The 10,955-nt window shown below is 35.7% G+C and overlaps 1 protein-coding gene across 1 annotated transcript; it reads right to left on the reverse strand.

The window, feature by feature from the left end:
* Positions 1-8,269: 8,269 nt before the first annotated feature.
* On the reverse strand, positions 8,270-10,683 carry LOC143551292 (WAT1-related protein At3g02690, chloroplastic-like). The gene is made up of 7 exons (XM_077041758.1): positions 10,117-10,683; positions 9,984-10,031; positions 9,330-9,452; positions 9,104-9,253; positions 8,844-9,015; positions 8,688-8,748; positions 8,270-8,594 (listed from the first exon to the last, which is right to left on the reverse strand). Exons 1-7 carry the CDS (start codon positions 10,642-10,644, stop codon positions 8,492-8,494), a joined length of 1,185 nt encoding a protein of 394 aa, XP_076897873.1. The 5' UTR covers positions 10,645-10,683; the 3' UTR covers positions 8,270-8,491.
* Positions 10,684-10,955: the final 272 nt, after the last annotated feature.

The following is a 10,955-nucleotide window of genomic DNA, read 5'->3' on the forward strand; positions in this document are numbered from 1 at the left end:
CCATTTAGGATCAAATCCGTGGCTAACTCTTTTGAGACGGGACAGTTAAGCCGTTCAAGCCGATCAATGTGGCTCTTCATCTTAAGTACATAAGATGAAACAGATTGGGTTTCTTCCATATGACATGCATGAAGCGCTCGAACCGTTTCGAATCGCTCAACCCGAGCTTGAGTAAGGAACATTTCCTTAAGCTGGGTAATCATGTCATACGCCCCATGATTCTCGAAATCCTTTTGGATATCGGGAATCATTGTTCCCAACATGAGGCAAGAAACTTGCACCGAATCCTCGGTGTATTTTAACCAATTCGCGTAGGCATCTAAATCGTCAACGTTTGGTTCATCGGGAATAGGATCATCTAAAATATAAGACTTCTTTTCTTGCTTGAGAACAATTCTCAAGTTTCGATACCAATCCATGAAGTTGTTATAGTTTAGACGATCCTTATCCAAAATGGATCTTAGTGATAAGTTATGCACGGGTGGGATAATAGCGTTTGGTGCGTTGTTTGCGGCCATCTAAAAGAAATTTTAACAAAGTTCAAATTAGTATTTTCGATATTAATAAAATTTTAATCTTTAATACCCTTTAATGTCTCCAAGACAATTATTGATTAAAATCTAGAACCCAACGTTTCATTCAAATAATAGTTAGGTGACCTTTATCCTACTATTCAAATTAACAAGGTAGTCAACGTTTGACGATTGCAACCCTTTGCAACTTCTAGTTTTATGGGATCGGTTAAACATCATATGTTTAGTTGGTATGTTTAATCCCATCAACACCTTTGAACGCCATGTTAAGGTGATCCTATAGTCATGGTTTCAAATCAAGTCGTCCTACTTATACACACGTGTGAGTTTACTCATACAAGTGGTTAGGTGATCCTAATGCCAAAAGTACTTGTAAAATCACCTTAAGATCACAAGTTTTCTTAAAAGTGCTTAGGTGATCCTAACTCACTTTCAAGTCTATAAGTGACTTAAGTGTCGTATAAAAAGATGGTGTTTAACTTGTTTTAAAAGGGATTTAAGTTTCTAAATTCTAGATTGGAAAACTATTTATTGTACCTTTCATTTGCATGCATTCAAATGTATGGTACTTAGTTGAAAAACCCATTTTCAAAGTTCCTATTAATAAAACCCATTTTATTATGAAATCATTAGTTATTAATAAAACCAATTTTTTTATTACCTAACAATTTCTAAGAAACCAATTTTATGCTAGTTGATTTTAAGCAAACCATATTGCAAATAATATAAACATAAGTAAATCAACCATGCAAGCATAAAATATACACAACCACAAGTTCATAACCATAGCCTCCTAATGTTTACCACACTTGTTGACCAAAGACAAGTGTGTTAAAAAGTCTCTCCTAAGGGACCCAAAAGAACATGCACTTGTGTCGGTGAAGTCCCACTTGATTCCGCATCCATATGCTCCAAGTGTTTACCCCGGTGTTGTGGTCTCCATCGTTTTATTTGGGCTTCCATCCATGCATCTTCTTTTACAAAATATATCCTAATACATTTTTCTAGTAAAAGAAATACATCTAATCTACTTATTATTACAAACCAAATGAATGAATAAATAGATTACAAACCCAAATAAATATTACAACCAAATCGAATGAACAAACAACCAACACAATCATTCAACCAAACACAAGGCCATGGCTAGGTTATGAACATCTATTACACATCAAAATATGCAATAATACAAGACCAAAATGGTTCCCCTTTTTGCCTCAAAACTTTCGGCCAAAGCTTAAGCAAACCGAAATTTTCGGGTTTTGTCCAAACAAACTAAACAATCATCCAAATGACTTGGTTTTTCAAGATTACCACATGCATGTAAAGTATAACCTTGAAAAACCATGGGGTAACCAAAACCCCAAAAAGTTTCGGCCAAATGGTGAAACCCACCATAAACCCGAAAAATTTGGGTCTAATGAAGCATGCATTCGTATAAGCGGCTCTTGATGCCATTGTTGGGTTTTAACAAGATTATCAAAGTGATAAAACCCCTATTTTACCAAAAACGCAGCGGATATAAAAGTTTTAAATCTTGTTAATATGATATGTATAAAACCAATTTTAAACATGCAAAACCCAAACCCGGATCCAAATACGAATTACACGCTATCAAATACATACATGTCACTATAAGTCCATGCATGTTACTACTACCTTTCAATATGACAAAACCGGGTGAAAGAGATGATGATTGAAAGGTAAGAACTTGAATATGGAAGCTCCTCAAGCTAGCATACCCCAAGCTTCAACAACACACCACTTCTAGCTAGGATTTGCACTTGAAATTTTCTTCTTCTTTTCTTATGTTGGATGAAAATACCCAAGAGAGGAAGAAAGAAAAGTTTACTTGGAAATTATGTGTGTTATGAAAGAATGAAAGAGAAAGACTTGGTTTTATTCAAAGGTATCTTTCTCTCCACCAATAATAACCATTGCATGTCTCCACTCACCTTGCATGTCTCCACTCAAACATATAATAATATTACATTTGAAAGAGTATTATTCCTTTTCCTTTTTTTTATAAAGTTTTATATATATATATATATATATATATATTTATAAGTTTATAACTTATAACTTATAAAACTTATTATATGTTAAGATACATGCTTGGTTATTATTATTCACATATTGTTATTCAACCAACTTAAATAACACTATGTAATGTTCTCTCATAAAACATAAATCATCCATATGATTTGTTTATTACACAAGTACATTTTATTTAGAAACCTCTTTCCAAATAACTCAAGTGTTAATATTCATTTGTTATGATCACATCATATGTAAACGAATATTATCGGTGTTTGTCTAGCTTGTTATTGGGTATGACCCGACTTGGATCATAACGTACTAGTCACATCAATTATAATATGTCTCTTGGGCAGACCGAGTCCAACACACTGTACTCTCTCAATTTTCTTAAGTGCTTATCTTCCACAGAACAGTACTTATTCTCACGCCGGAGGGTGGTTACGGGAAGACCCCCCCCCCCCCTTTTGTCCTTCCCGTAACGAGCTCACGGTGTCTGTTTTGCAGGACTTCGTCACTGGACTTTGGGCAACTTGGTTCATATCGTGTTAGCAGTTTACCATATCCTACCCTGTTGATTCACCGGATCTAGGACCCATTAGTGGGGAGTAGATCCATGTTTCTTCACCTTGGTAGCACAAGTATCTCCTCCGTTCACCCTTGCTCACCGCGGTTGGTGTCACCGTTCGATCTCCGGTAAACTTTACAATACATCATTACTCATTTCTTTTGTTTGTATTATATCACTATGACTCTGGTAATCATGAACGTTTCTCCTGATTTGGTTTTGGATATGTGCAAATTATGGGTAATTAATGATTGTAGAGTCCTTTTTTATGTGAGTAATGGAAACTCATAGATGTTTTTTTGAACTAATATTATTGTTTTTACAGATTGAACATGCTTAACATGTGAACTTCGAAGTGCTTCAGAGTTTCATATTCTCATTAAAATAGTATGGAACTATAAATTCTTATGCTTCAGTAAATGAATACACTTGATATGATATAAGTAATGTGAAATATGTTTTTCTTTCTTGCAGCCTGTTGATTATAAGCCTCCAAGAAGCTCAAAAAATCAGTGGACAAAAATCTTTAAAAATGGAAGTTGGGAATGCCAACAACAAGCATTTTGTATTAAATCTGAAGGTAAGAATTTTTTATCGCAATAAAAAAATACTTTATGGTTCAATTAATAAATTAATTTGTAATTTTCTTGATCAGGTTAAAAGTCTTCTTGATCCTTGTGAGGATGATAATGTGAGTTGGGAACTGATTCAATGCATCAAGTGATCAAGAAAATGTGGACGTCACTCATGTTCTCTCAAATTTCTTTGAAATCTCATTGGTAATTTTTTTATTTAGTTACAAAATAGCAACTATCATTATCCAACAATGGAATTATTATTTGTAATGTAATTGGAAGATTTGATTATAGGTACCTCAAAAATCTGATTAAACTATTATTAAGAATGCTATATAAATTTTGCAATAATGCCATTAATACAGAGCCCGTTTACGCGCAGGCACTTTATCATGCTCTTCCAGTGAACTACATTACTATTTCTAAGCAAACTTGGTGGTGAAACTAACCAGACTAGTGCGCAAGTTAATGGACAAGCTGACCAAGTAAGGTTATCTTGATATTTCTTCTTAACTTTAGTAATCATCTAGGAAATTAAATACCAGTGCATATGAAATTTACCAATCCGTGTTGATGTAACTGAAACATGGACAGTGGGCAATTAGTGAGGCCAGTGGGGAGAAAACCATGACGCCAAAAGGGAAATGGAGAGAAAGACAAGAAACACTGCATGAACGTACATCGGGTAATACATAAATTTGTACAATTTACCTGTGAAATGCCTGAATATAAATTAATTTTTGGAGATTTATACAACACATACAATTTGGGAACGTTACTTCTGTGGAGGGTCCAACGCCACGTAGCCGTGCTTTTAAGCTCAACAGAAAAGTCAGGCGGCTACTGCTTAAAGTTGCACTAGCTGCTCGTATATTGTATACTTTTTGTTGCAAATGCATATTGATTATTGTATATTGTATATTTTACTTATTTTTGGATGTGGTATATGTGATGAGATACAGACTATGTGCAGCTTTTGGTGTTTGATGATTTAGAGCTCCCCACTTACTAAATAAAGAAGAATGTGAGCTATGTTAAACAAATGGAAGAAACTAGATGAAAGTCCAGTTGATGAAAGCTAAACCTAGCTTCGTGTTCTTTTAATGAAGTTGGTCAATTTTCTTATACCTAAGTGAAACAAACTATGCTTTAATCTTAAACAAATATTTTTTTTTTCGTTTAAAGCGCAAAAAAAAATAGTTTACCATTATTACATGAAACTATTCGTTCACCGGACGGGTATAAAACTAGTTTATGGGGTTCTCACATTATTTACTTCAGTATTCATTACTTAATTTAATTTGCTCTAATTTTTAAATTAACCACATGTTCGGTTATGTGAAAATATTTCTTTAAAAGAACCCAATTCAAAAAAGTATAAAAGCAATCATTGTTTTTATCATATAAAATAATATTTAAATAAGCTAAAAGAAGTTTAAATTTCAAAATTTATATATTTATAGATGATGCATTGGAGTATAATCTCTGCTTACAGCAAACACACAAAATCCTTTGGGGCCCAATTTTCTTTTTTACTCATGTAGTGTCCTAAGGGCTCTTAGATTCTCAGAGACAGCCCTGTCTAAAGTTATTGCTTTATTTTAGTCCCTGGTCGAGTGACTCGTGCTTACGAAACAATATTGTAACTAGGAATGAGCTCGGGATGGTACCGGTACCGATACCGAAAATTCGAAATATTTGGTACCGGTATCGTGCAAAATTCAGAAAATACCGGTACCGTACCGATACCAAAAACTAAAAACTTGGTACCGATTCAGTACGGATGGTACCAAATCGATACCAAAAACGCTCATCCCTAATTATTACCGATGTTTTATTTTAAAACCTATTTTATCTAAGGTTTTTTTTATCATTGTGACCAGCACGCTAAGATCTGAACTTGCTACTCGAGTTGTATGGTGTGTTTCGATTCACTTAACCGAAATATCTCAAATAAAGTCACTTAGTTTCAATAATTTTAATCTGCAGCTTCGTGACCTAATTTTCCGGTCTTCGGCAAGAAATACAACGATTACACTTTAGTTACTTTAAAAAGGGCCTTTTTTTCATTTACACGGTATGGGTTTTGTGTTTTTCTTCTGGATTTAGCGTTTAGGATTTCCGATGGTGATCTTGATTCGTGACATTGATTTTAGGGGTTTGGAGTTTTGAATTTAGTTCTAGATCTTTGCTTGGCGACATGGATGGTAACTTCTAGCTCGGTAACTTCTAGCTCATTATTTTCTGGAGTTTTATGTGTAATTTTATAATGTTTACTTTTGTTTGATCTTTAGACTCATCGGTAATAATGAGAACTGAAACTTTTTTTTACTTTCCACATATTGAATGTGTAAGTTCTAACTAATCCTTATGCACCTCATCTTTCAGTTGTTTTTAAACTCATTGCATATCATCAAAAGAATAGCCTAACCTGATTATTATTGTAGTATAGCTGTTTTTGAAATCATATTTAAGGCATTAGTTATTTATGAAAGAAGATTGTTTGTGAGTCAACCCAATCAATTTTGACCCTTAAAGAAATTTTGTAGTAGAGGTGACAAGTTCAATCCATTTACTTTTAAAATGGGTCGATTTGGTGTAATTTAAAACTCAAAACAGGTCGATATATAAGTTTTTGACTAAAGTGAACAGCCTAATGAGTCAGATCTGAATGAATATCTGTCCCATTCAGCAACAACAATAAGTCTGGATGATTTAGACCTAATTTTAACAATTCAGATGTTTTTCTGTTTGGAACCAAACAGTTTGAAGTCTGAATGAATCAGATGTTTACATCTAAATGGTTCCATTAAGATGTAAACAAACAGCCCCGAGTTGATTGAAAAAAATAAATTAAACGAACTCACATGTTAGGTTATTATCAAACAAGCATATAGTTCAGGAGTTTTTACAACTTCTTGTATGTTGAAGCTTTATAAGAACTAATAAGAAGCTTTAAAACAAGCATATATTCCCATGTGCATGAGCCTTTTTCAGTTTGCTGTATGTTGCGAGCTGAGCTGACCTGACCTTCCCTTCTTGATGCCATTATTAAATGACGAACTATATCGTTCACTATACGCTTTCACTATACAAGGTAACTCTTTTTGTTGTCGTCATCAATTTGACACTCTAAAGTGCAAATTCTTCTTTCTCTTACTTCATGGAGTTCAATCCAGTAACACAGATTGTTCATTATAAATGTGTTTTATGGATTATGATTAATGTTTTAATTTCAATATTTGTGAGTGTTATGCCACTACTATACATATCAATGAACTGATACAGGGATTAAGTGATGTGGGCCCAAGTGTAGAAGACCGGGCTATTATGTTTCTGGAGGCCCAAGATCGCGCTACAAAAGGTGGCCCACGAAAATGAGCATAACTTGGCCCACAAAGCTCCGTTTTAGGCCCATTACCAGTCAAATCGAAGCTTGAGACGAGGAGCACATTATGGCAAACGCCTACGGCGGTTTGGCCCTTGTCCAAAGCCCAAAAACGCCTTCTAAATAAAGTTATGAGCCTTTTTATGTTTTTTCAGCACTTTTTATGTTTTTGTTTTTGGGTTTGTGTTTGGCCCATCGCCTTTTTTAAGCCCATTTCGTATTAGAACCTTTATTTATATGTTGGTTATGTAATTTGTAGAGACAGACTTTAATTTTAATAATAATCATTTTTCTCTTCACTTTCCTTGCCCTTTGGGTGGGATTTGGGGGTTTTTGGAAGTTCTTCACGGGTATTCTTAGAATCAACGTGAATCGATCTTCGTTATCGTTTCACCGCTGCATCATGAAGCGAAGGAAAGATTGAAGCATTCACTTCTGCTTCATGCCTCCCAGTGCGTTCATTTAATAAGTGCTCCAATTTGATTTTCCATCATCTCTTCATTCAAGAATCCAACAAACATCAACTCACTGTCACACATGGTCAGCATTAAATTCATTGTTTTTCCGGTTCGTTGTGATTTTCATATTTGTGTGGTACACTTTCATAGACTGTCAAATATAATTCTATGATTATTAGTAGGTATGGTAAATATATATTAGCATTTTCTATGATAAGTGACTACATTGTTATTTTAGGAGCAAATAGCACACTGAGTTTAGCAAACAAGAGGTATGTATCACACAAAGATACCAAAATCACAAAGAAACGGAAAAAGCAATGCATTTAATGCCGATCATATGCAATAATCAGATTAATGTTTCCTAGATAGCTGAAAGAAGAAACAATGAAGAATCCAATCAGAGTACTGATCAGATGAGAGCACTGTGAAGAAAAGAAACACCCAATGCAGAACACAAAAGCGAACGTCCCGGTCTTTCCTTCACTCCACTTTATCCCCATATCAATTAACCGATATATATAACAGTGGCATAAGATTTGCAAAAAAGAAAAAAAAAGGAATCAAATGTGACTAATTTGACCTGCTCAATATATCAGCTAGCCCAAACTTCACAATGCGCAAATTAGCCCATATTTAGAACTTAGGTTCAGGATTACCACCCATAATTAGACTTAAAACTAAATAACAGAAAAAGAAAACACAAAATATGACAAGGATGAATAATTTTATACTAATCTGTACTAAGTGTGATCACATTTACATTGAAATGTGTATATACAAGTATAATGAAAACTTGACTTTGTAACACAAGAAGCATGATCATATATGTACCTGTTCGGATCCGTATTCGACACCCTTTTTATCCCTATATAAGGTACGCGTGTGAGAGTAATCGAGAGATTCAACCACGCTATCTTAAAATTTCTGCTTCATTCAACGGCATCCTTGTAGTTAACCATGTATATGGCACCAACAGTAACCAACGCCCCAGCTAGTTGGACCGGTGAGAAAGTTTCACCAAGATACAGGAAACTGGAAACCCGAAATTTGACAAGAATAACATAAACTGATAATAGATTTAACTGTTAACAAACAAGTCGAAGTTTCTCTTAAAAATCAGCTTACCCAAAAAGCGAAGCAAACATTGGAGTTAGAAACGTGAGAGAACTAAGCTTTGTCAAGCTACCTAGTAAATATAATAAAATGAGAAAAAAATGCTGTATATAGATAGATATATATGAAATAATGAAATCTACAGAAGCATGATGAAATGAAGATAACCTCTAGTAGCATTGTAGAAGTACAATCCATAGCTGATAGCACTGCCAAACACGGAGGTATAAAGAAGGGCGAAAAGGTCATTTGCTGTGAGCTCGTTTAATCCACCACTGAGTGCAGGATCATGAACAAGAACCGACACTGCTGCCAATGGAATCCCACCAAGAACCATGTGCTGCAAGGATACAATATTTAGAGAAATAAACGTAACAGGTTGTTAACTATATAATGAATATAATCAATATAGAACAGGCGTTACTAACCCATCCAGTAGCCATAACAGGATCTGAGTATTTAGAAACCCATCGGACCATAACTGTACCAACTGCCATGCTTTGAGCTGCTAGAAGCATCCACCATTCTCCACTTCCCCATAATGAAAAGTTATTCTCATCAAATGAAATTGCAGGAACCTGCAACAAGAAGGTTAAAAAAGGGGACACAAATGAAATGATGCATAGAGATTGATATGATATAATATCAGTATACCTCAAGAAGTGCAAGGCCTACAACACCAAGAATCAAGCCTGCAACTCCAACTAAACTGATTGATTCACCAAATAGCAAAGAAGCAAGAACAGCAACCGTCAATGGTTGTGAATCAATTATAACCTGCAATAGCATACAGTAACTCAAAGGTAGCGGTGTGCAGAGTCGGTTCGGTTATGGGGGCTCAACCATAACCATAACTATAACCAAGCTTCGGTTATAGAAGGCTGCTTAACCACACCCATAACTGAATGGTGAGTTAACTATCGGTTATGGGTGGGTTTCGGTTAAGTTCAGTTAGTTGTCCAATGTATTTTTTTTATTTTCCTTTGTTCTAGTTGAAAAAGGTTCGGTTATGGTGTTCCAAGCTCAATTGTGAAGTTTCAAAGCTGAAATATGCCGATTCCAAGCTTGGTTATCTTGTTCCAAGCTCGGTTACAGACCATTACAGCATGAATTCAAACGTTAGAAGCTAGTAACGGAGGCAAAAAAGATGGAAATAAATGTATAAATTTTTGAAAAACACAAACGTACAATGTTTGGTTCGGTTCAATTTTGATTAAAGTCGATTAACAAAGACACATTAACCGTAACCATAACCGGATAGTCGGTTAACCATAATCACTTAACCATAACAATATTGAACATACATACACTGCCAAGGCCAGCCGACGTCTTCTCCAATCCTTTCGCCAAAAACCCCTACAATGCATCACCAAACACTATCACATTTAAACAACCCGAACTCAATCTACCAATGATATCAACACATAACAATGAAACTAACCTGAAAACAAGTAGCATCAACAATAGCAAACAGAGCAATAGAAAACCAAGCATTCAGTCCAGACGGAACCTTCCTGCCGCGAGAAGCCGCAAACGCAACCAGCAACAAACCAGACGGAATCAACCGAAAGGACGAGACGAATAAGGGTCCGGTTTTGGGCAAAACCTCCTTCATAGCCACCATAGCCGTTCCCCAAAAGAAAAACGGCGAGACGAGTAACGTCCATTCCCAAATTAGGTCCCTCAACGACGTCGTTTCGGGTTCGGTGATTCCGTACTCGCCTGTTCCGTCACTAGGATAAACGCATTCGACGTCTGTTCCGGTTCCGACACAGTCGATTTCAGACGGCGGTTGTTGTGGAGATAGTTGAGTGTCGGAATCGGAAACCCTAGTTTGGAGAGTGGTGTAGGTGTGAGTTGAGGTTAGGAAACGTGAGTGTTTGGGGAGGTGGATTTTGGTTGCTTTCTGGTGGTGGTGGCGGCGGAGAGAGGCGGTGACATGGCAGAATGGGGCGGAGGAAAGGGTCATTTCCACCGTGGGTTGTTACCGGGAAACCCAACTGCTTTGGTGAAGGAAATGAATTAATAATTGGTGAAAACAATGTGATACTCGTTTTCTGTTATTTTATCAATCCTCGTGATATATTGTACAAACACCAATAAGGCTAGAGGGTGTACATATCATTTTACTTTCACTCTAAAGTGCCACGCCAGCGCCACATTATATTTCACTCCACTCCACTATATTTTATAACATCATAGAAATGGTCACCAATTTACTATTTCCCACGTTGTTTTTCTTGTTTGTTGGATGTTTTGTAACATAGACGAGCCAGATTC

Source organism: Bidens hawaiensis, unplaced genomic scaffold (assembly GCF_021521415.1).
Source record: "Bidens hawaiensis isolate Kalapana, Puna unplaced genomic scaffold, B.hawaiensis_p1.1 tig00016361_1, whole genome shotgun sequence".
NCBI lineage: Eukaryota > Viridiplantae > Streptophyta > Magnoliopsida > Asterales > Asteraceae > Bidens > Bidens hawaiensis.

Bases quoted from the DNA above. Each gene is read 5' to 3' on its own strand.
- LOC143551292 (XM_077041758.1), bottom strand. From the start codon at position 10,644: ATGACCCTTTCCTCCGCCCCATTCTGCCATGTCACCGCCTCTCTCCGC. The intron at 9,453-9,983 runs GTATGTATGTTC...ATGCTATTGCAG, and splicing joins CGTCGGCTGGCCTTGGCAGT to GTTATAATTGATTCACAACC. The intron at 9,254-9,329 runs GTATACTGATAT...TTCTTGTTGCAG, and splicing joins TAGGCCTTGCACTTCTTGAG to GTTCCTGCAATTTCATTTGA.